Raw genomic sequence first — 26,428 nt, forward strand, 5'->3', positions numbered from 1 at the left:
TCCAGACCAAGGCTTATGATTCATCAGACCATTCGAGTGCTGAAAACCTAAAATTTATTCAAATTTAAGTGACTAATAAGTCCTAAAGGCTGTTCTACTTTGCTTTCTGAAAAGTAGCTATGTTGTGGCTCAGTGGTAAAGAGCACTCCCTGCTCCTTCAGGGGACCTGGATTGAGAGCCCAGCACCCACAGGGTTTCACCTATTCCTTAATGCCAGTTCCAGGGGATCTGATGCCCCCTACTGACCACCGTGGGTATCACATACACATGCGTACCTGCAGGCAAAACACTTATACATATAAATGAAACAAATGCATCACTTTTAAAAATGACCAAGTTGTCAAAACAGGCAATTAAACTACAGATGTTATTTCTAGCTATGTTTCTATAGTCAGAGAAAAGTGACCTACACAGAGAATATTTGTATTCATTATAGTTAAAACAGTTAGCTTTTTCTCTCTCTAAAATATTTCTGAATTTTGAATTTTAATTGAAAATGGAACTGTAAGTATAATAAATGCTCCTTGTTACATTTAAGTATTTTTTAATGTACACTCTCTATTCTAGACTGTAAGTTTTCTTACAGCAGACAGCATGGGCTACTTGATATATACATCAGAAATACTATAAGCAGCTCAATGCCAGAGACCAATAGTCATAAAGTAGTTCCTTCTCAGAACAATGGATGATTTCCCTGACACAGCTAGAAGTCAGGGAAGGAAGCAGAGCAGAGATTGGCTAAGGAAGTATTTAGCATAAAAAGATTGACCTGGGAAGAAATTTCAGAATATTCTTAAACTTCAGTCCTAGTGTAAAGATTGTTCTGTCTCTTTAAGAGACAAGCCACACCCACTCCCTCTCCCATCCACTGAGGCAGGCAGGAGGCAGGTCTTCCTTCCTGCTTGCAGCCTTAGCCTCTCTCTCTTTTCTGTCTCCCTCTCAGAGAGGCAGCTTCGACTTCCCCACCCCCTCTTTGTTCTTCTCCCCTTCTCCCTTCCCTTCCATAACCACTAAATAAATATCCAACCTCACTCAGCATGGCGTGCCTATCGGCCTGTCTCTTGTCCACCGCCACATGACTGGCCTCCAGGGACCAGCCACCTTCAGAGACCTGCTGCATGGTCTCATGGGCCATCCCTGCCTGGGCCTGGCTACTCTCAGGACCACTGCCCCCTGCCTGCCACCACATGGCCTGCTACCTGCAGCGTTTCTGCTGCCTGCCACCACCAGGGATCCTGCAGCAGTTTTTAATAATCCATTATACCTAGGTTATTAGATGAAAACAAAGTCTCCCACCAAGAAAGAAGCACATTTGGAGAAGACTGGTTGAATTTTGGATCTTGTGTTTTTAAAATGACTATGAAAAACAATAACGAGTGAATAACTATTCATGTCTAGGAATCAAAACTTACAAGATAAGATACACAGACTATTAGACTCAGAGATGCTGATCATCTAATTTTTAGAACCTATAAAGTTGTATATTAAAAATGAATTTGCAGATGTTGGCAAGCAAGCATATTAGTTATTTTTTTTTGTCATGACACACACATCTTAACAGGAGCAACCATTACTTTTAGATCAACATTTTTTGATTATCCATCCCATACCCGTTGGCTCCCGTGATTCTGTAGGCAGAACATGAAGACAACAGGAGCATGCAGCAGAAGCGGTCCCCTCCTGATTGACGCCAAAACCAGGACACTAATATAGTCTTTGAAGGGACACTTCCAGTGGCCTACTTGCTCCCACCCAGCTTCACCTCTGAAACGTTTCAGAGCCTCTCAAAAAAGCACCACCAGCTCAAACCCAAGCCCTCAATACTGCACTGCCTTTTCCCACAGCAAAGAACTTCAATCAGGACAGTGTCAGTGGCTGCAATCAGTGTGTAAGTAGAGCTGTCTATCTTAACTCCCAGAAGCTTTCCTTACTTTTCCGAGTCTGCTGAACTCTATTCTCTGGTTCTTGGCTACTTGTTATCTTCCTTTCTTTTGATCCCTGAACACAAAATTTCTACTCACCTATCACATTTCTATAGATACCAACATTTCTAGAAATATACATGTGTGCAGAGAAAACTCATGAAATCCAGCACTGATGTAGACATACATGATTTCCTCCCTAATGAATGCTCCTCACTCTGTATCCTATAATAAACGGTATGCATGCAGTGCGAAGTGTTTGTCTGCTGGCAATCAGTCCTATTCTCACTTTCCTACTCTCCTGGGATGAAACCACTGGCTGGAAGCCTATGAAGAGCATTGCTCAGAGCCCCTTGCCAGCTGGTTTCCAGGTAGAGCTGCCAATGGAAAGCACTGGGCGGGGATGTAAGCTGGGGGAGGGGTGCAAGAGGGAGAGAGCTTTTTGCTTTAACTTTAGTTTCTGAATCTGACTGAGTCTGACTGCCTCATCTTAGCAATTAAGAGTTCTGATGGCGGTGACAAGCAGCAGCAGGTGGGGCTAGCCCAAGCAATGACAGAAGTGATAGCCACCACCTGCTTGGGCAGGGTATCCACTACCACCAACAGTATTTTTTGTTTTTTTGAGACACGGGTTCTCTGTAACTTTGGAGCCTGTTCTGGAACTAGCTCTTGTAGACCAGGCTACTCACAGAGATTCACTTGCCTCTGCCTCCCAAGTGCTGGAATTAAAGGTGTGCGCCATGCCGCCAGGCTAGTACTGGGACTCTTGCAAGACTGGAAATCAACAATTGGTGGCCTCAGAATCTGCATCTGTGCCTCTCCACCACCAGTGTCTGTCAAAGCACATATCTGCAAGTTCACGTGAGGTCACTTGTCTTTCCTCCTCCAGCCTATGGTACTTCCCAGCAAATACCACTCTTGGTGGGTAATAGGGCCTTTGGTTTTCCTTCTTACAGCCTCTTCAACAGGTCTGTAGATCTCTATTTGAAAGGCTGAGAGCGATTTCTGTTACCTTGGCCACACATCAGTGCAAATGCTTTTGCAACACAAAGTAGCAAATGATATACCTTGAGTTTTTTTATATCATATCAACAAAATGTGTTAAATAAAAGTTTATCTACGTATAAATAAAATCCTTGCTCATAGTATATAACTATATAGTGCTTGGTCATGTAATATTTCCTTATTTCAAATAATGTACTGAAAAATTAGGTTTTTGGGGGGAAAGTGATAGGGTAGTATGACTGTTGTTAGAATTCCCAGAGGCAGTGGAAGACGTTAAGACAAAATAATGAGGTTGGGTACTTCCTAGAAAAGACAACAGTTTTAAATTAAAAATTTATCCCTATAAAAAGAAAGGTTCCTTCTACAAGGCAGCAAGATCACAAAACCAAACCCTTCTTCCTCTCTGTTTGCTCTGATAAAGACACTGAGCGAAACAGAAAAAAGCCACATCACATCATTGCCTTGAACTAATGCTGTGTCAGAGAAACAGGCCACACTAAGCATTTTCATGAGGGAAACTGAAAACACTGGGCTTCTATTTGGAGCAGTTGGGTTAAATAGAATGCTAACCTTCCCCACCTTGCTTGCGCTTCTCTCCCCAACACAATACAGTGCAGAGCAGAAAAAAAAAAAAAAAAAAAAAAGACCTCCAATTTATTCACGTAAATGTGTCAGATTTCCTGTCACTACAGAGAACATGCTAACAGGTCACAGAAAATGGCTTGAACTGACATGTAGTTCAAGAAGTTAACACTGGCTCCCTTGCATTGTGTACCTCCAGCATGTCACCCTACTCCTTACCGTGGCGGCATGACACAAGGGCTATCTCATGTAAATAACGAGAGAATCTTGATGGCAAAAATGCAGTGTGGCCAAGAGCTAGCTAGAGACTGAACCGGATGTCCAATCAACTCAACACAACCCTTTGTTAATGCCCGTAAGCATTTCTGTAGGCTTAGTACAAGCAAAATGTTTCATATTCCCACATTAAGAGTGCAGGGAGAGTTCATAAAACAGGGCAAAATACAGCAATATAGAAACTACAGAAATTTTGATTGAGCAACTGCATGAGAGAAAGTGTCCGTAAGATTAACAAGCTTCTGTGCAGAAGTCTACAAAATGAGTCTGCAGTTCTTCTCTCTTGCAAGAAAGAGACCATCCATCATGAATATACTACACAAGCAGCTAGATTAATGATATTTCGACTCTGGACTCTATTTTATTGTTTTCAAATTTATAATTTTCTTAATATTCAGAAAACTTCATTGTTACCCAGATCATATGGCACAGCTAACGGTAAGTGATAAGAATTAAAGTTTGGACAACAGAATGCTGTCATGAGATTTAACCTCATATATCAGTTCACTTGACATGATTTATTTGCTGACTACATAGCCTACAGGGTCTTGCATGACTGTTGTTCTTTCCTATGCCATTTCCAAGCCCAAACCTGGGAGTTATTATTAGGAGTAGATCTTGCCTTAGAATCTGTGCGGGATTCTTTATATCACATATCAGCTATAATTTACTCTAGAAAAGCTTCTGCAGTCTCTGTCTCTCTGTGTGTGTCTATCTCTATGTGTGTTGTGTCTGTCTGTCTCTCTCCCCTTCTCTCTCTTTCATACACGCATACACACACATGCACATCAGTTACCTTTTCTTGGCAGAGGCTAGTACATTTATAGGTTACTGTGAAATACATTTTTCAGTTAGCTCTATTCCTACTCAGCCATCTCCTATATCTGACATGTATTAAGGATCCCCAAATAGTCTGTGACAGTTTCAGATCCAAATTCCACCAACTTTAGAGTAGAGCCAATTGGCTCTGCACATTCTCTCCCGTGTACATGAGTAGTACATGCACATCTCCCAAGTAGGGCAACACAGAGCTCTCCCAGCCAAAGACTTCCTTCTTCCATCTTCTATATGTTTCATCTTTGTGGGTCCATTCTCCAGGGTACCCTAATTTCATTCAGTATTTCCATGCCATCCTTATTCTTCTAAAACAGCCTTTTTTTTTTGTTTCATGGCCTTAAAAGCCAAAGTATTAGGCTACGAGAAAGAACTTTCCCAATTATTTTATTTATATTGAAAAGCAAATCACAGTGTGTGCTTTTTGTATATATTCATATTTAGTGGTATCTGAATTGAAATTTTTCACATTGGTGGTCATAGAGAATTCTTCACAAAAGGTGGCATAAATTTTATCTATGGATCATTGACTGCTTTTCCCCAGACCCTTTACAGTTTCTAGGGGGGAACGAAGTAGTAGATTATCTCCCTGACGGATGGCTGGTGATGCTGAACCAAGTTCAGTTTCTACCTTATTACTTCTGCCTCTAGCTGATCATACTTCCAGTGCTAGTGACAGGCACATCTCACAACCAGAACAAGAGGATCGCAGGAACCTTACCCCCAACTGCTGCCATCCCCTGATCTTATGAAAGTAGCTAGGGTCTCAAAATTCTAAGAATTCCACAGGGGGGAAGAAGCCAAAAGGACAAGATTGAAAAGGATAGAGATAACTGAATTGCCAAGTTCTCAAAAGCAGGTATTGGTACCTCAGTGTGTCCATTTCAAGTTTTGAGTATCTTTAGGGTCTTTTCTTTTTCAGTTTTATCCAAAGTCCTTAACAAAGCTTATAGAAAATACTACTTCTCAAGATTGTCTGGATCATGAGAAATCTTTAGTTTTGCTACATGGCCAGTATATGCCTACATGCCTCCCACATATATCTTTAAGATTAATATGAACATCTGATTGACTAAGTGAATGAGCAACGTTTGCCCCTTGATTGAAATGCTCCATTGTTTTTGATTCCAGACCAGCCGACACCTTCTTTGTCTGACTTCCTGGCCCACATGTTAGGTAATTCCTACTTAACTAAGTTTAAAGTAGGCCAGCCCCTCTCCTAGGGTACTTATCTCAGGGGAAACCCTCCCCTGTCTCCTTAAGCACAAGGAAGTATCCCTAAGAGCTTAGTTCCAAAAGACACTGAATGTTTTTCACAAAAGCTCCAAATATGTTAATAAAGCCTCCTGGTGTCAATGCATCTGGTAATTACTCGCACATCTGGAGATGAGATGGACACATTGTAACTATTCTTAATGAATAGCAGGGGCTTGTCCTTCATAGTCTAAGTAGGATTCAAATCAGAATATAAGGAGCTTATGCGAACGGTACTTTCTCCATCCAGACAGTTTTGTTGCTGTTATTGCTGTTGTTGTTGTTGTTTGCTGTTTGAACAGATGACCTTTCCCTGTTCAAAACCTTCCCCCTTGAGAGAAAGTGGATGTGCTCATGTCATATTGCCAGGCTTCTAGAATTCCCTTTGAACAGGATATTATAGCTTTAGAAAGACTAGAAAACCTTAGTAAAATACTGCCTAGACATTAACAAATAGAGTAGAAAACCTTTCGAGCCACTGTTCTTCCCCTCTTTGTCAACCACAGCACTCATCACGCACAGAATTTTAGAGCTAGCCTCATTCTTGGTGCACCGAACAACACAGAACTTCTTAAAACTCAGATGCCAGTAAGCGCATCCGGTAGAAATCCTCCAAATGAAGTGATTTGAATGTGCTAGATGAAACCATCCAGCTTTGTCTGTATGAATATGTTTATATCAATTATCATTTACCCCCTGTGCTTTGCTGCACAGAGAACTGGATTCTATCAGCCTCAGGTACACTGTATATCCTAGTGATATTAGAGACTAGAATGGATGTAGCTTTTATATTCACAGCAAAGAAGTGATGGGAAGAAAATCTAAGGTGTGTTAGTTTTTATTACTTTCCTTTATAACACAGTTCCTCAAATCTTACCTTCTATGATGACAAAAAAAAAAAAAGCAAGTCATAGGCAACCATCACCAAGAACTTCCCCAGCAATCTCTCCTAGAACTCTGAACTTCCACTACATAGCCTATGGATATCCGAACAAGAACATTACATTTGATTTAGGCTAAGTTGTCTTACTTACTTTTCTGCTGCTCCAACAGGATTTTGAACTGGATTATTTCGAAAGAGTATTCTATCCTGTCACTGCAGTCATTGCTGCAGTTCATAGACTTGTATGGCTAAGTAGAACTACGGATTGCTCACTTTTATCTTGTGGGTAAGCAAGAGATCTCTAATTGGACTTAAGATTCCATGCCTGTTACTGAAAAACTGGCCAATATCTAAGCCTGTAGAGGTCAGAGACCCTACTACTGCCATTTTCCTAAACAAATCTTACTTCTGCTTTCTAAATAACTACCATTACAACCATAGAGAAGAGTACCTCTCACTCTCAATCCTCGTCAAGATACTTTCTTACTTTATAGCATCTGGAGACCATTACAGAGAACTACAAATGTCAAAACACAGAGAATAAGTGATTGTTAGGTACCCAGCCCCAGCTAGTAACCTACAATGCAACCATTCCATCTAAAGCTCAGAGAAATATCACAGAAGAAATAAATGGTAGAACGATCGTAAGATCCAGACTTAAGGCACCTGCTGTGAGATAATGTACATTAAACATGACAGGGAAAATGCGCCCATGAAATTTCAGCAGTATGGTTGCCTGAAAAAGACACCCATAAAGACACCAGTTGACAAGCTAGCAGACATACAGGGAATTCTACAAGGCCCTAGCCTAAATGAACCACTACAGTGGAAAGCAGCCAATGGCGGCCTGAGAAAGGGAAAATGAGTTTTCTTCAGGGATGAGTTCCTGCTTAGGCTGTTCATTTTTAAGTCAGCCTTGGGAACATATACATATTAATGACATAATACAGACTCAGTAGGCTGTCTACACACGCACATATATCTGCAACAATAACAAAAGATCATAAATTTCAGGGATACAGTATAAACTGGGGTGGGAGGGGCAGGAATGGTGTAGTACATGTAAGAAGTTCACACACACACAAAATCTATCTTGAAGGCTTGTGGTGAGAACTTTGTGTTGCCTCCACTGATGACAAATAGCAGAAAGGCAAGCAAACACATGCAAAGGAAGCCAAACATGAGAGTAACCTTGCTTGTAACAGCTTACTCCAGGTAAGTACAAAACCACTTCCCAGAAGACATTAAGCTCTCCTAACAGCATAATCTCCTCCTTGAACCTTCGTGTCCTAATACCATTACAAGGGTAATGAGTTTCAATAGAGATCTGGAAGGTATATATCATCTCCAAGCCATAGCATTCAAGAACGGTTCCGTATCTACATATAAAGTTATTTAAGTTAGAATTAAGCACTTTTAGTCTTTAGATAATCTTCTTGGAAGTAGTACTGTTTGCTTAGTAACAAAAGCTGACTTTGATCTTCCCGTATGCTTATGAAATTATAACTTTTCTAATAATATTTATCTATTATTTGCACATGAATGTCATTTTCATGAAAAGTCCAATATAGATATGTCTGTCTTTTAATCACTTATTGTTACCTTGCCAGTCAGTACATAATTTATATCTCCTCTCAAATAATGAAAACTCACCAGGGCCATTCTTATCCGTTTACAAGAAATTTCTAAATCCACATGACGGTTGTATCTTTGAATTTCAGCGTGGAATATTAAGCAAAAGATAATGAGATGTTTCACAGATGTTACTCTGGATCTAATATATGTATTTTATTAGCATAAATCCATTTGTTCTTACCTAATCAGTATTCTCTTGTTCATTTATTTCAAACAGGAAGATTGTTTTAGCCATCAAAGTGAAGCAGAAGCAGGAGAAACACAGTGTGGTTGCCTACCCCTGACACCAACGGACAGCCTCCATTCAGTCCATTGCTCTCAGTCAAGCACATCTTGGCATTGTCGTTTGTTTTACACTGGTCATTATTGGGTGTTTGGGCGTGCCCCTGGCGGTGGTCTGGATAACCTGCTGGCAGGAGTTAGTCCTCACCTACAATATAGGCTCCCAAGCCGGAACTCAAGTTGTCATCAGGACTGACTGGAATTACCTACCCTGCTAGGCCATCTCACTGAACTCATCTTAACATTCTTAATAAGACACTGTATAATCTTTTGTTAGCACAATGCTTCCCTTGGGAAGGAGTAATGCAATCTTAAGATGCAACTGAAGCTTCCAGGTTTCTCTAAAGTTCCATCTTAACTAAAAAAATCAAAAACGAAAAGGAACCTGCATAAGGAACCTGCATGCTTGCAACACAGCAACTTATATTTTATGTTATTCTTTGATATAAAATATAAAAATCCCCACTATAAAATTTTAAATTTTATATTGAATTTTATATTTTATAGTACTTTTATGTTTAATATATTCTATATTCTGCATAGTTTATTTTACATTGTATTTTTATATTATTTTATATTTAATTTTTAAATTTTATTTTCTTTAGATACCACTATATATAGAAAACTTGGGGATATTTATAGAATTGTAATTCTTCTATTAATATCATCACTTTTATTTAAATGAATGTATTTTCCCATAGGAATTCGAGCAAGATTAAATTAAAGACTAAAGTAAAAAACCTTAAATATCCCTCTTAAATGATTTGATATTTGTATTATTAAGTTTATTCTCCAATATATATAATATAACAGATGAGCATGTTGGACAAGAAGACAGTACTTAAAATATGAAAACAGGTTTCCTAAGTATGTCATAACACCTTGTTGAGTTTATCACCTTACTGTGATCTATAGAACCACTAGTATAACTCAGAGATTTCATTACATAAAAAATACAATAAACACTTAAGAGTTGCAAAGTTTGCATACAATTCATATATAACAAAACAATGTACTATGTACATGAAAATTTTTCTCATGGATATTTTAGTCCTTTATATGCCTAGGCAATGCAAAATTACCAACTGTCTCTGAATAATTAAAGAGACATCAAAAGTGGAGATCTTCTTGCTTCCCTATACTCCTGTTTTAAGATGACACAATAATTCTCAGTGGTCGAAATGAAGAGAGAAGCAGGAACCCTGAGTAAGAACAAAAGAAAACAGTATTCTCTTGTTGGTCTAATCTACCCATACCATTTAAATGTTCCTCTATGGTAGGTATGATCATAATAGTTTCCTAATTTTGATCTAACAAATTACCACACATCTACTGACTTGATGTAGTTTATTATCTTCTATGTCTTTAAATCAGAAGTCTCTCTTGTATAAAGATAACAATGTGAGTGGGTTATGAACTTTCCAGAAGTAACAAATGGGTGTCTACCTATTTGACTTAGTTTCAAGTGGTCACCTACAGGCCTTGGCTTGTGAGCCCTTACTCTAACTTCTGCAGCAGCAGCAAGGTAGCTTGGAACTCTCCCTCCCACCAACACCTGCCTAGTCCTTAGAAAATGAGCTCACCTCCATGGTCCAGGATTATCCTTCAATGTTTTTAATTACATCTGAAAACCTCTTCTACTTGTTTAAGGTATTGGATTTATCACACATCTGTGAGATTAGAATGCAGGTATAATTCAGGTACTATTATTCTGCCCACCATAGTAAAATATTAAAAATAAATAGAATTTAAATAATTTGATTAGTAAAGTTCTTAGAGTGTTTGGACTCTATTTTAAAAGTCAAATAAAATATCTATTATAATAAAATTAAGAAATTGGTAATGAGATAACCCTGATTCCTCTCCTGAGACCTCTCTATTTAGTGAGCTTGGAGTATTAGATGTTCTATAACAAATACAAATACAGTGTTTAGAAGATATCTAAGGGCCTTCAATTACATCCTGACTGATCCTAAAAGGTAAGAGCTAAGAAAGCCCCTTTGGCAAGTGCATGCCTGTCTAGGTTACAGGAGATGGTTGATAATTATAAAGCCACCACCCTGTGGCTGGTCTGTTTTTTTTTTTTTTCTAAAGGGCAGGGCTACAGTGATCACTGGAATTATTGTGTTTCCCCACAAAAAAAAAAACACAATGAAATAATGTAACTATCCGATCACTATTTTTCATCCTCACTATCCTTTTGAAAGCAGAGAATGATCAAGCTCCTGTTTTGTCGCCCATTTCTCAGAGATTTCTAATATATGATAATGACAAGTAAGCAAATTCCTAACCAGCCCATGCATTCATCTCAGTCATGTTCGAAAATGGTCACATGGAATAAAGCACCTATAACTTAGGCTTTATATTTAAAAAAAGTATTAAGTGAGGAAGATTATCACAGAAACAGGGAGTGCTTATTCCACCAGCAGAAATCTTAGCATTACAAGACTCTAAGAGGACACAATTCCAGAAATAATTTCCTCCCTAGAGCTCCCAAGAAGAACCAAAGGGAACATATTCATGCCAGGTAAAGCTGTAGTGGAATTGACATCTTTTCTATAAACAGCATTAATTGTGAGAAAGAAAACATCTAAAAGTTGTATATGATTTTTCTACAACCTTCCTCTTTGCAATATGCGTACATATCAACATGTATGAATGGAAATAACTGCTAACATTTACACTCAATTCATGTCAGGTGTCACTCTCAAATCACCATATTATCATCATCATCATCATCATTGTGAAGGAGTAGAAGTGGCTTTTAAGATAACTTTTATGATTGCAATTTAATTGCTAACGTTTTAAAAATTATGGAGTTTGACTCCAAAGTGTTCTTTGTTGAGCTGTAACACTCTCCTGTGTGTTCCAACCATGAAGAGAAATGTATCTATGTATGACATACAACAGGGAACAGAAATATGTTGTCTGTGTACGATTACAGGTGGATTTGGGGAAATATATTCATTCATTTCAAAATGGATGCCTAGAAAGATCATGGGAGTGGACACTAGAAACTGACTACCTTTCTGGCTCCACAAAGATACTTAAGGCGAGTGAAGTATTCAATTTAACCACAGTAGGGAAAGTGAGCATAGGGGGAGGCTGTTAGGTGAGTTTCCTGACTGAAAATAGGAGGAAAGTCTAACTTATGATCTGGAAATGAAGGTTATGTGTAGTTGTGTGTGAATGGTAACTACAGAGAATATACAGCTGAGTCAGGGACGAGACAGAGTAGTGTGTGCTCACTGTTTCCAGGAGCCAGTGTCTCTGGAGTTACAGATGTTGTACCATCAATTACTTGAGAGTCAAAAAGGGAAAATGGTGAAAATTAAGAAATGAAAGGGTAAAAATCAGTGGTAAGTAAAAGGAGAAAAATAGGGATATTGTTTCAAACCAACTTGTAACATTTGTTGCAAAATAATGCATAGTCAGGGGGAATATTAAATCAAATCTGCCAAAAAGAATTCACCATTGCCAAAGCCTCAGATTGACAGCCTTAATTGTCCTTGCTAGAAATGAAGAAAATGAAAACTCAGAACTGGTTAACTAGGAGTTCTCAGTGGTGCTCCTACCTAGAGACAGTCTATATTTTGTTATTTATAACTTGTTTTGACAATAAATCTAAATCTCCTGAAATTCCAGCATTAATAAAACAAGAAAGCATAAATTTGAAAAGAATAAGCACCATAGGGAATAAAAGAAATGCAGACTGGAAATAGGTGATAAGCACAGGGAAACAGTGTGGTTCTGAGGACAATCTTTAATCCCTATCATTTTATAAGCCGCAGATTTATCTGTGGATTTCCTATCAGTCAAAGAAATATAGAAACAAAAGTGAGTTTATTATTTGGGTAGCTCTCTTTTTCTATGGAAAAAGTAAATAAACATTTTCTTCAGAAATGTTCAGGTTTTACATTTCGTATTTAAATAACAGAAGACTTTATTTAGTTCAACACATCATGAGTCTATCTCTGCAAAATTGAATACATTATCAAATATTTTCACCAACAAATTTTAAAATCCTGTCTTCATTTTAAAAATGAATATATCCTTTTTTTCTTTTTCAGTGAGCTATGTCTATATATCCAAGGATATCTAAATTAAGAAGTAACTTGTCTCTTCAGAATCTCAACTTTAGGAAGTCCTTCAAATATTTAAGACCAAACATTAAGGATTGCTATATTTCTATTAGCACCACAACTACACTTCTTTATGAAAACTTATCAAATATGTGGTCTCTCCTATGTACTGCTTATATATTGTGTATATGTGTGCGTGCTACCTACGTTTTGAATTTGTTATGAGATTGTTAACATGCAAAAGATACTTCCAAAATACAATTTTAAATTTTTGTTCAAATATTATCTTAGAATATGTAAGTATATGCTAAAGGGTTCCTATGCCATAACTAGCTAACTTCACACTCAAAGACACCTGATGGACTTACTGAACATATGCCAGATTCTTCTCTTTTGGGGTCTGAATAGGGTCTTAAAACAACAGCCTTTCAAGCTATGCTCTTATTTTCCCATGGAAAATAGGTAGGTTAGTGTATGTGCATTGTACAACAAGCATCTTAACTACAATTCCTTCTGATTTTTCAGTTGGGAATTGTGAGTTCTACGTTTAACACCATCCACTCTGTGTGACACATGATGTTACAATGCCTTATTTTTATTTCCAAAATACAAAGCAGAAACTCAAATCTGTTTTAATTTGATAGCTAAAATGAATAAATTAAGATAGAAAACAAATACCGAGTAAGTTAACAAAAGTCACAAATTAAATCATTGAATATGGACGTTATTTTTATGGGAATTTCATGAAATTAAATGAACACAGGTTTATTTAAATCAGAATGATGATGCTCACTCCTTCAGATAAACTGTAAGAGCAAGTTTTTGTGTGAGTTTAGAAAGAGAAAAGAGGGGAAAAGACAAGGAAAAGGAAGAAGTTTGTTTAATATGGTGTTTTGCATAAAAAGGAAAACATGAATTGAACACATAGCCGAGTCTTGATTGAAAAAATATGAAAGTGGTACATAGTCAAGAATTCAAAAAAAGAATACATGTTTTCACAATTATTCTTGACACACAAAAATACATTAGTTTTGTGCTATATAATGTGATTGATATGAATTTATTTGTAAGTATCTTGAAAACGCACATGATGGAATAGGATAACCCTTAATAAAAAGGATAAGGGTGTAACTGCATAGGTCCTTATTTAGGAAATTACCTGTTAGAGAACTTCAAGGTTATCCACTATGTCTGTACAATATCTGTCACTTCTGAATGTTCATTTCTGAATATACATGTGCTTATGATGCATATGTGTGTTTGTTTATATGTATTCTATATGCATGTATATACTTACATAAGCATATATGTGTACATGCATGTATACATATATAATTTATATTCTACTGATGTTATGGGATTTAGACAAAAATACAACTCGAGATAAGATTACCAGACATAAAACAATCTAAGGACCAGGGTATGTGCAATTGGCAGTTCAAACCGTCTCCTCTACACACAGTACTTTAGGGAAATACAGCAAGCTTTGCTGTTATTCTCTGATTTTTAGCTACATTGTGCCCAGGAAGGAATATGGACTTCTAGCTCTGTCTAACTTTTAGAAGAACGGTGATAAATTATGTATCATAGTTTAAATATACAGCAATGGTTAGTAACTAATGGATTAAGTGTTATGAATGTCTTACTATTATCCATATATAGATTAAGTATTTATAAGAAGACACTAAAATTAATCTCAAGTTGAGATGAAATTTCAGAGTACATAAAAATAACTAAGAATCAACAGAAGAATATGCTTGTTTTACTGGGAAGACATTACTTATTTTATTGAATTCAAATATGGTGATAGGGCTTTCAAGTTTTCTTAGTGAATACTTCCCTTATTGTAACAAAGTTTTATGTCTTGATGGCTAAAAAGAGTTATAACATGAGACATATCTTGAACAGAGTTAGCGTGTGTATCTAGCTACCTACCTATTGAAGATATGTACATGTCCACCTAATCCTGACTCTTAGAGGCATCGTCCAATCACATTATTATAGAGTTGAGAAAATACAAAATAAATATTCTAAAATTTAGCAAAATGTGTTTATGTTTTAAATAAACTCTTAAATTAAACACTAAGAAATACTTTTATTTTTCTTACTCTATCTTGGATTTAGAGGAACATAAGCCATCTCAAATCAATTTTCCACATGCTCATTACCATTAAACACAATTTCTGTTTTCCTGAAGAACAAAGTGGTTCATCAGATATTTCTGTGTGCTAACTTTGCAGACAGAAGTAGAATTTCACCCTAGCATTTTCAGTTTACTAATCTGTGAGTATTGGTAGGAGTTAAAACACTTATTTCTTCATTTATCAGTTACTGCATTTCATATTTATTATGAGAAATACATATAATGACTCAATATGTTCTGCATGAAAGCTCTTGAAATTATATATGTGTGTGTGTGTAAGTATATATGTATGCCTTTATACCTAATTCTCTCTTGTACTTTGAGATTAATAGCTCATCTTTCCATTAAACAGATATGACTTGAACATAAGAAGTTTTTATAATTATTTTTGAATATGTGGAGACTTATGTAGATTATACATTACACAGTGAAATGTCAAATCTATACTATGCAAGCTATATAGTTACAGCAAAAAATAAAAATAAGGCTTATTAAGCTACAATGTAATTGTCTCCTTTCTCCTTTCTGTGACAGAATACAAAATACCCTTATTCTAGAACTACACTTATGGAATGTTATGGCCATGTCCATTGTTGAAATAGCTCCACTAACAACAAAGGTGTGGAACAAATAAAGAACAGATGTTAAAAGAGAAAGGAAAAAGACTAAGCAATAGAGACCCTAGTGAAAGTTTGTTATTAGGTAACATCTCGATCTAGCTCTAGGAAACTAAACCTTGGGAAGTTAAAATAATAGGTAACAGCCAATTTTACATTATGCTATACACTAAATTTGAAAAGACATTTCTAGATAACTATTTCAAAAACTATAAATGATTGTGTTTAATGAGCACATGATCAATGAGTTTAATATTTACATTGAGCATATGAATAAACAAGTGTCAATCTGAATATGACTTGAAAGCCATTGTTGAATATGAAAATATATACATATCCACAGTATTTTTAAATTGATGCTTTGCAACCTGTTGATCAAGAAGGCAAGCATACAATCCTGAGGACAAATGGGCTACTCAATGACAAAGAGTCTAGGGTCTAGAAAATAGTGACTTATTTTTGCCTTAGAAAAGAAGACATCATGTAATAGAGAATTTAAACCAAATGAAGATTTATCTCAACAACCTTCAGTGACAGAGAAAGGATAATAAGTATCAGTTTCCCATACAACTCAGTTCATGTGAGACTTGTCAAACATTGAAAAAGACATGTATTCAATGATAAAATGTGAAAAGAAAAGAAAAAGAGAATGTATTTGTGGGCTACATATTAAAACTACATTACACATTTCTAAATGTCTCCTACATAATTTTAGTGAGCATTATCCAGTGAGCCAAATTGAAGAGACTGAAAACAAAGTAAATAAATTGACACATGTAATGCAATTAGCCAAGTAAACTATAAAACGAGTGCACCATAGGTGTGCAGCTGTACCCTGGACAACCAGTGCAACCATGTGGATTGTAGGCGGACATCTGTCATCCACATTTACACACTAGTTTACATGAAGTCAGCTAGGCTTTGTGGACATAGGCAACCAGAAAGACCCAGAGATATCCTTGACCAAATGAAAGAAACTTCCTCTTTAAACACGAGAGATTTTAACTCAACATCATATTCTCATCTCCTTGAAGAGAATCAAATTGTGGAATAATGATGAGATCTGTCTCCTTTGATCTCAAGTATTGAGATGTACTGAGGACTGCCACACAAAACTCAACTCAGGAAGGTTTTAGAGACAGCCACGGAGACTAACAATGCACTAGGGGAAAAAATGCCTGGAAGAAAACTGGAGCATTAAAGGCTTACAAGGCAACATGTGCTTAAGGAAGAAGTGGTAGGAATGGTTTGCCCTGAGGAAAATGCTCCTGACACCTTGAGTTGTTGGACACTGTATGGGTTTGCTGAGGCTGCACAAACTCCAGTCCTTAGACTCTTTAAAGCAGGCAAGATTCAGACCTGCTGCTTGGGCTGACTCTGGGCAGTATTTTTCAGTCAGCTGGAACTGCCAAGTCCCTTTCGAGCCCTGTGAATTTAATTGTAACTGTTAAAGCAAACAGAGTTTTCCATGCAACATTCCTGGCTCCCTAAATTTTAGTTGGGGCTGTTACAACAACACACATTTTAAAGCACATGAGAATATGAAAAAAGAGGTTGTCGTTGGGAATATTGGTGATGCATCTGAGTACATGAACCTCCAGATTCCAGATCCCTTCTGCAAATCACAGATGTTGAAAACCAGAGGTATTTATAATACACAGCACTTGCAAATAATTCCCACTAATGAAGTATTGAGCCGTAATGGACAGCGGGTGGCACAAAATACTTGGGCAAATTAAGACCTTTCTCTGTATGTCATGCAAAGTAAAAATAACTCTCTTAATATCAGAATCGAAAAGTTGTTCATTAAGTTTGGATATTAGGCCATTTAGTCTAAAGCTGATTATATACTTGTACTTATTCAAACTATGCATGCATACACACATACATATACACATTTTCTTTAAACACATTTGAGCCTTTAAAAGATTAGTTAGTTTGTAGTACTATGAATTTATTGATAAATATAGCAATGCCTTTGATTCTGGATGACAGCATCTGAACAGTCTACTTAGTTAAATAAAAGCATGCCATTTGCAGATTAAGATATTTTTTATGTAATAGAACAAACAACCCCATATGGATTTCCACAAAGGAAGTCACCCACTTCCTTCTAATGAATCTAATTGAGCCTTGAACTTAACAATGCATCTTTTCAGTTTGACAAGACAAACCCTTTGAGGAGTTTATCCTCTTATGAAACAGCTGTAAAATTATTAAACTAATCTGAAAGTATGAGTTCACTAAAGCACACTATAAAGTGTCACTCAAACTTTCTCCACTACCCAAACCAGAGGGTTCCTGAGCAGACTCTGCAGGGGGCTCTACCTTCATCCTTGCAGTTACTGTGTTCAGTAAATATTCACATGCAAAACACTACAGATCAAAATGACCTGGATGGCAAGAAACATGTAAACACACACCCCTCTCTATAATTGTTACAAAGTGTGTCTGCTCTCATAACTAAAGCTAGTGCTTATGCCCTAGGAGTCTAACCCACTCAGGCAGGCAGGACAGCATCTCTCACTGCCTCTTTTTGTTTTCATTTGGTTTTGAACATGTGTGGACGGGTGTGCGCGCTCATGTGCACATTACCGGAGACGGAGATCCATTCTTGCAGAGAGGTCCCCTGAAGACTCCCTTAATGCCCCTGTAGTGTCCATTGCTGAGATGTCTCGAACTGATGACCAGGTAACAAGCCATGTGTGTCCCGGCTGGAGGTGCAGTCTCAACTCCTCACTGGGCGACCAACAGGCAGGGAAATGCAGGCTGGCTTCTCAGTAGCAACAGTGACTGCCACCTCCCGAGAAGAAGAGGCCAGCAGCAATCCGGAGATGAAGAACCCGCGCGTCCCTGCTCCTCGACCTGCGCGTGGCTCTCGCAGCCCACAGCAGCTGCTCGTACTGAGGCGGCGGTGACAGCCCAGAACACTTAGGGGGCCTGGCGAACCAGTCCACATGCTGCTCTGACGAGGCGGCCCTCAAAGGTTGGCTGAAGATGTTCTTTTTAAAGGACAACTTCCTGGGTCCACCAGGGAATCAGAGTCCTCCGCCCCCTTCCCCCGCCCCCTGCCGTCGCTCTGGTGAAGGCGGAGCGAGGTGGGGATGCTCAGGTGCAAGTCAGCATGCTCCAGCCGCGGAGTTACCAAGCTGAGCTGCAGGCTGCGGAACCCGGGATGCAGCGGATGCAGCCTGTGCAAGGGAGCGTGGAGCGGTTCCTCCAGGCGTCCAGGAGCGTCCGCGCTGCAGTGTCCGGGAGAGGGCGAGCTCTAGGAGTTGGAGATGTGACTACTTCGCGGGGACAGTGAGCGCCCAGCTAGAAGCTGTGGGCTCTTTAGGATTTGGGTACACGGGGAGGCAAGGAGAGATGACAGCTGCCACACCGGACTCACTGCTCCGCCTTCTGGAACCCGCAGCACCAATCTGTTGGTTCTTCTACCCGGCTTCTGCATCAACTTTCTAAGGGGCTTAGGAGGCGGGCACCCGGGATGACTGAGGAGGACCGTGGAGGGAGCAGCCAGAGCGCATTTCCTTTAATCCTTTGCAGCCTGCTGATCTCTAGGTCTCCTTTTTCGAGGCCTGGACAACAGAAGCATATAAAAAACAGTTTCCCAGCCGCCTGTAGGGACGAGAGGTTCAGCCCAGTTCAGATGCACTGTGGTAGCCAGTGGGTGGCGGAGAAAGCAACTTTAAGGTGGCAAACTTACTTACTTACAGAAGGTATAGAAACCAATGCTGAGGTTTACGTGCATGCATACGTATGCACGCATCTAGCTACAAAGGTTCACTTACGAAAAACCGTTCTCTGCCCGTTAAGACGCAGATGTTTTCATCGGTAGAGATCTTTGTTTTGCCAGTCCCTAATAATCACCCTCTCAAAGGTCGTTTGGTTCAGTGTAAATTAAGCCACCAGGGAGCGAACTGGACTGAAAATAAAACATCTGTGCAAAAAGAAAATGCACTGAAAAAGAAAGAAGAATCCTTTCGGGGTAGAGGGAAGCCAAACGCCCTCTCCTGTGCCACAAGCTAGCTCAGTGAGCTGTGCCATCCCTCCCGGCCCCTTTCTGAGATCAGTGCCTGAGTCCCTTCAGTCTTGCTCATTCAGCTCTGGAGTCCTTGAAACACTGGTGCTGTGGGAACTTCGGGGTCTATCTAGGGTTCCTCCCTGAGCTCTCTCTCCTCCCATGTAGTGAGCAATCACTCTCCGCTGACACTTAGACCTCTCACACATGACAGAAACATATAAAAATAAAATTGTATTTAAATGTTTCCAATTAAGGTAGTTTGTAAAATAGGGCAAGGGAGTTCTATTTTAACCTTATAGCTTCCTAACTTTTGTTTACATTATTACACGACTTACTATCATGAATATTTTATTCAAGAGCAGTTAGATGCACGTGTCATCTGAAAACCTGTAGATGAACTGTAGTTGGGTATTCTGGAAACTTTTGAGTGTGCACCTAGAGGGTTTTTTCCCTTTCTCTCTCTCTCTCTCTCTCTCTCTCTCTCTCTCTCTCTCTCTCACACACACACACACACACACACTCTCTCTCTCTCTCTCTCTCTCTCTCTCTGTCTCTCTCTGTCTGTCTCTCTTTCTTTCTTTCTTCTTAGGGGTGAGAGACTTCTATTTCCTCTTAACCCTTGAACCAAAAGATAACTGAAACTTAGGGAGTCCAATGTAAACTTTCTAGGAAGGTTACAGTTAGCTTTTAACTATCTAGGTAAAAACTTTGATCGTCAGAATAAACTCAACACATTCAACCACCTTCCCCATTCCGACATATTTACCATAACAAGAACAGTGTTTTAACTGCACAACACTTATTCAACGTAAAAATGTAAAATGTTTTATGAACCCATACTTTTCATATAAAAAGTGTATTTGCAAATACTGAAACCACAAAAACAAGTCAAAGCTTTACTCCCCATTGGAGATTTTAAAAGGATATAATATGGTTTAGTTTATACCGATGCTTTGCTCTTGATAGTGGAAAGAGCAAACAGCATCAAGGAGCAAAGCGCAAGTGTGTGAGAATGCATTATAAAGATAACAATAAAAAAATATAACAATGTCACATTTTTCAAGTGCGTTCAAGGAATGTAGTGTCTTATTTATTAAACAAATACACTTCCTAATAATCACTAATTATTTTAATAGTAATTTTTCTAAAAGTACTAGTAAGCTATACAGTATAAAATCAAACATTCCATAATACCATATTATGTTTTACTCAAAATACCTGATCCTTTTCAGACATTCTTCTCTAGTAGAACATCATCCCTTCACATTTGATTTTTCTGCAAAAGGAAGCAAAGATTAAAATTATTTGGTTAAATTTCTCAAAACTTGTTAATTTTTTGAGGTTTGTCTTCTTTGCAAATAAATGAAACCACTTTGTCATGTTATTTTAAGTGATAGCTTTTTCTTTGCTTTCAAGTGTTTTGCTACAATCTTAAAATACTGAGACAAAACATGACATACTTGTTATTTAGACTATTCTAATAATAATATTATTAAACCTTCCTTTCTGTGTCAGCTTATGATTGATTCCCCTTGTTATATGGTAATATTTAATAAATAGACCCGTGTATGCTTGTATTATGAATGTAAATAACACAAATGCATATGTTCATTTGTTACAAACAGAAAGATTCTCAGTTGTAACATATTGTCTCTTTATAAAAGAAGATGGTCTAATTAACATTTGTGGGAAAAATAAAATGAAAGTAAAGGTTTCCAAAATATGCCTACAGAAAGTCAATTTTAGTCATGAGCCAAACCTCATTATAACAAACACTGTGAAAAGCAAATATTATGCACAAATTTACAAGACCTATTTACTTTAGCAATGTTTGATCTAAGAAATTTTATTTCATAGAAAGGTATGTGAACAGCCACAAAAATGGACTTCAAGCTGCAAGCAATTTGATAATCCCACATATTTAGATGATTGACGTAGCAAGCAGTACTCCTTCTATTATCTTCAACAATGTATCTCATATATTCCATATCTCTCTACTCTTTGACCTCACCTAAGTCTGAACCATTATTACTTTTTTCTTGAGCAAATATGTCACTTCCTCACTCAATAGTGTTCCTAACTCAAGGTTTACATCAATTTACAATGTTTTCTTTGACAAGCAAATTCAGTGATATTTTACAAACAGATCAGATCCTAGACTATCCTGATTAAACCTTTTTAAAAAAATGCCAAACTGCACAGTACTGATTTAAAAACAACAAAGACGCCTATTTGATCTAGCCACCAGGTTCTTCGCTGCATGCCCTTCCCAGTCCTGCCCTACCCCCTCCACCCTTGCTCCTCTTGGTGTTCCCTGAGCAAGCACACCCAATATCTTTCCCCTGCCCTGTCACTGTTCCAGCTGTCCATGCTACTCTAACCTCTCTTACCTGAACTTCACGAGAAGAACCTTGTCCTTCAGGTCAGATTTAAAGGTAACTAATTCAGAGAACTTCTTCCTGGCCACCCAGACGAAAGAAGCTGTCTGTGATCTGGAAGCTTTTTAAATTGTTTTTAAGCGAAGTAATAGACATTCTTTCGCATACAAATTTTGAATATGCATGAAAATTGAACATAAATTTTAGCATGTACTCTCTTAAGTCCTTCACAAATCATCTTTGAATACATTTAGTAAATTGGCTACAACTGTTAAGCCAATATTGTCCGTATTATCCAGATACTACTACATTGCGGTTCCCTCTTTGTGTTATCCACCTGTAGAGGCTGGGGTATGGATAATTCACTGCCACTTCACACATAATAATGCCAAAGTTCTAATAAGTCCTCTGTGCTCCATGCACACATCCTTCCTCTTTGCTCTTTGAATCCCTTACAACTGTTCATCCTTTAGCTCTCTCTAGTATTAACTTTCCAAGGATGCTATATTATTATAATATAGGAATCTTTTAGTGACTTGCTATCTCACTTAAATATTATTGCCGAAAAATGGTCCACTGAGCTATGGTTTAAATTGCTTCTTCTGTGCAAAACATGGTAATGTTTTAATCACCCTGAATATTACTTTGTTCAGAAATGGGGTCTTTGCAGGGTAATAAGTTAAGATCATTAGGATGGACTTTAATCTGACCATGTTCTAAGAAGTGAACAGATGGATGCAGAGACTTTGGCACATGGAGAATGAAATCCAATTGGAGGCTGCAGTTAGTATGCCATGTTCCCATGAATGCTAAAGACTACAAGCAAATCGCCAGACCCTAGGGAAGAGAAGTGAGTGGATTCCTCTTTTGTAGCCCTCATTTTTGGTTTAAACTACCAAGACTTAAACTTCAACTGCACTCTATCTGCCTCAAAAATGGTGTGAAAATTAATTCCTGTCATTGAACTACTCATTTTGTGATGCTTTGTCATGGAAGCCCCTGGGAAATAGGTTCACATCACATAGAAGCACTACTCTGTGTTTGCTTCTTAGACTGTTGAAGGACATCTTAGTGCTTCATAATTTTGACAGTGGGGATGAAAGTTGCTGTAAGCATTCATGTTGTGATGAAAGTCTCTAATCTTTGGACTAAAACCTAAGAAAATGGATCACTAGGTCTGGTGTTGAGTTTTGCCAGGTGTTTCACTGGCACTCTGGACTTGGTGTTCCCCAGCAATGCGTGAAAGCTTTTTCTTTTTTAACTCCAGCTTCCCCAGCATTTGTTGTCACAACTTGGATGTTTTAACCATCTAAATGACTCTGCTGTGCCTCATTGTGTCAAAGCCCAGTTCTCCAGTGACTTGAGATGTCAAACATCTTTTCATGTAATCACTTGCCATGCTTCTTCTTTGCTGGCTTGCTTTTGTTTTGTTGTTGTTGTTGTTATTACCTTTGGTTAGTTTTTAAACTAAGTCATTTGTAGTAGTTTAAATGTAGTTGTCTCTCATAAGCTCATGGGGCGCGGCACTATTAGGAGGTCTGGCTTTGTTGGAGTGCGTATGACCTTGTTGGAAGAAGTATGTCACTGTTTGAGTGAGCTTTAGTGTCTCAAACATGCCCAAGCCATAGGCAGTATGTCAGAGCTCTTTTTGTTGTCTGTGAAGATGTAGGACTCTCAGCTCCTTCTCCAGCCTATGTCTGCTTGTGTGTCATCATCTCACGCCATGATAACAATGGACAAATGCTCTGAAACTGTGAGCCACCCCAACTAAATACTTTTCCTTTATAAGCATTGTTGTGATGATATTCTCTTCATATCAGTAGAAGCCCTAACTAAGACACCATTTGTTCCTTACTGCTACGTTTTCTTAAGGTTCATTTGTCTACATTACATACAATCTTTTATCAAATATTGTTGAATTGTGTCCTCTTCCAAGTCCTGCATTTTCATTCCTTAGCTGGGTATATCACAGAGCAAGTGTTTTTAATTTTAATGAGGTCCATAATTTATCAGTTTTTATGGATTGTGCTTTCAGTGTTACATCTACTAAGTTATTCATAAACACCAAGTCACCTAGATTTTCTTCTATGGCTTTGCCTTCCAAATTAAGCTTTTGAGTCATTTTGAGTTAATGTTTATAGAAATGGTTAGGTCTATGTGTAGATTTAAGAGATATTAATATCCAATCACAGAACACATTTTATTGAAATGACTGTCCTTCTTCCACTAAACTGCCTTTGCTTCTTTATCAAAATCAGTTGGCAATAAATGCATGAGTTATTTCTGAGATTTGTAGTTCTCTTGACTTATATGTTATTTCCTCAACATCATGCTATACTGCCTAACATATATAAAAACCTTTTATAAATTTAAAATTATTGTTTATTTTAATGTTTCTGAAAAATGTATGTTTTGACTATTAATTGCAATATTAATGATAAAATTAGGAATATCATTTTTATTTTTTGTATATTTCTGTGGGCTTAACAACTAATATTAGAAATACTTTTGCAATGAGGAACTGAATTCATATTAAGGTGGTGAATGAAGTTTATATTTTAAGTTATTAACATGGTTAAATTACTCATTATGATTACATGAGTTCATATGTATACACACAAATATAATAAATCTGAACTTTAGTATTTTATTTGTTTCTTTTGTTTTGTTTTAACATAAGAATCCTAAGAAATATCTGTCAAATTCCACTAGTTCTATCATTTACATAAATCCCTCTTCCCTTTTCCACAATTCCATAGAGAAATCTCATTTCTACTGTATACCTTAACATATGATATTATTGTGGTTTTTCATTTCAAATAAAGAACTTAGAACTTTCATTAAAGAAAACACTGTATTTAACGTACCTCCTCTTTTATTTAAGCTCCCAATGTCTCCTTCCAACCTAAGCTTTGTGTATAGCTTCTTGCAAACATATTTTAGAATTCAGTGTGGTGGCTCAGATCCTTAAGTCCAGTACCCCAGATGCAGATGCAGATGGATTACCATAAGTTTCGGACCAGTGTGTTCTATGTAGTGAGTTCCAGGACAACCAGAGACATTGTGTGAAGAAGAAGAAAAAGAAGAAGAAGAAGGAGAAGGAGAAGGAAGGGAGGGAGGAATGAAGGAACAAAGGAAGGGAGAAAGAAGAGATAGAGAGAAGGAAGAAGAGAAAGAGAGAGGAAAAAGGAAGAAAATGTGTCTAATTATATAATATCTTTATATCTTTATAAAACGGTCGCAGAAGATTGTGCATTCTTAATGTGGTCCCAGGAATGGCACAAATTTCTTGTTCCTTGAACTTAATGAGCAAATAACATAAAAATAATCGTGGGCTAAAGTTGCTGGAGTCTGGAGGAATGAATCCTCTTTGTGAAACTGTGAACAAAGCAACTTTATAGTTGTTTGTTTGTTTCTCTCCAAGCAAAGTCATAGGAAGCAAACTGTGTCATAAAGATACAGAAGAAGAAACAGTGAGTATTGCATCTCGTGCTATTGGCTCCTCAGCATCCACTAGAGGTTTGTAGAACGCACACTCCACAGACCACTTGACTGTACAGAATGAGACCAGTGCAAGAATTCTAAAAAAGTGCTGCAGCATCTCCTAGAGATGAGCAGCCACATACCCACAGCCCCATGTTTGTTCACTGAAGTACAAAAAAATGTTTTCTTAAAAATTATTAATAACATGTGTTCTCAACTTCTGTCCTTTGGGTTTCCACAAAGCAACTTTACTTTTTTTTGTTTTGTTTTGTTTTTGTTTGTTTGTTTGTTTGTTTTTTAGTTTTTCGAGACAGGGTTTCTCTGTAGCTTTGGAGCCTGTCCTGGCACTAGCTTTTGTAGAGCAGGCTGGCCTCGAACTCACAGAGATCCGCCTGCCTCTGCCTCCCGAGTGCTGGGATAAAAGGCGTGCGCCACCACCACCCGGCTGCAACTTTACTTTTTGACATGAGCTTCTGGGCCCATCTGAACCTCCACTGAATCCTCCTTCCTTAACCACAGTGACAGACAAGCTGGATCCAGGTCTCTCAACCACTGGGGATCAGGAATATTGAAGCAATACAAACTCATGAATTATTCCCCTAAGGATACCTTCATGCTCTATGCTGAGCTAAGACAAGGCACAACTATCAATAGAACTATCAGGAAGTAGTGAGGGCTTTCCTGGTGTTCCAGATAAGCAAGCTGGAAATCTGTGGTCAAAGTGATTTGTTGGTTTCCTTGTTTTTGGTTCTTCCAAGACAAAGCTACTCTATGTCAGCTTGGCTGTCCTGGAAATTGCTCTGTAGACCAGGCTGTCCCTGAACTCAGATATCCACCTGCCTCTGCCTGCTGAGTGCTGGGATTAAAAGCACGAGCCACCATGCCCTGAAAGCCCCCAAAGACCATTTAACTAAATAGTCCTCTATTCCTCAAGACCTCTGCCTTGGATTCTATCAGTGTTTAGCTGGCCTTTGATGCTATTCTCAAGGAAATCGTCACAAACATGTCCATGAAGAGGCAGAACAGAA

At 38.0% G+C, this 26,428-nt stretch overlaps 1 protein-coding gene across 1 annotated transcript in view; it reads right to left on the bottom strand.

Annotated features, from left to right (window-relative positions):
- The window catches only part of LOC121459091 (zinc finger protein 804B-like), a 507,002-nt gene extending 488,781 nt beyond the window's left edge, over nt 1–18,221 (bottom strand). The window contains exon 1 of the mRNA XM_041668600.1: nt 18,111–18,221. Coding sequence (XP_041524534.1) covers nt 18,111–18,218 — 108 coding nt within the window. The 5' untranslated portion in view covers nt 18,219–18,221. The remainder of the gene's footprint in view (nt 1–18,110) is intronic.
- Between the last annotated feature and the right edge of the window lie 8,207 nt (nt 18,222–26,428).

This window comes from Microtus oregoni, unplaced genomic scaffold (assembly GCF_018167655.1).
Source record: "Microtus oregoni isolate MIOR12 unplaced genomic scaffold, Mior012 000018F_ref0000195, whole genome shotgun sequence".
Lineage (NCBI taxonomy): Eukaryota > Metazoa > Chordata > Mammalia > Rodentia > Cricetidae > Microtus > Microtus oregoni.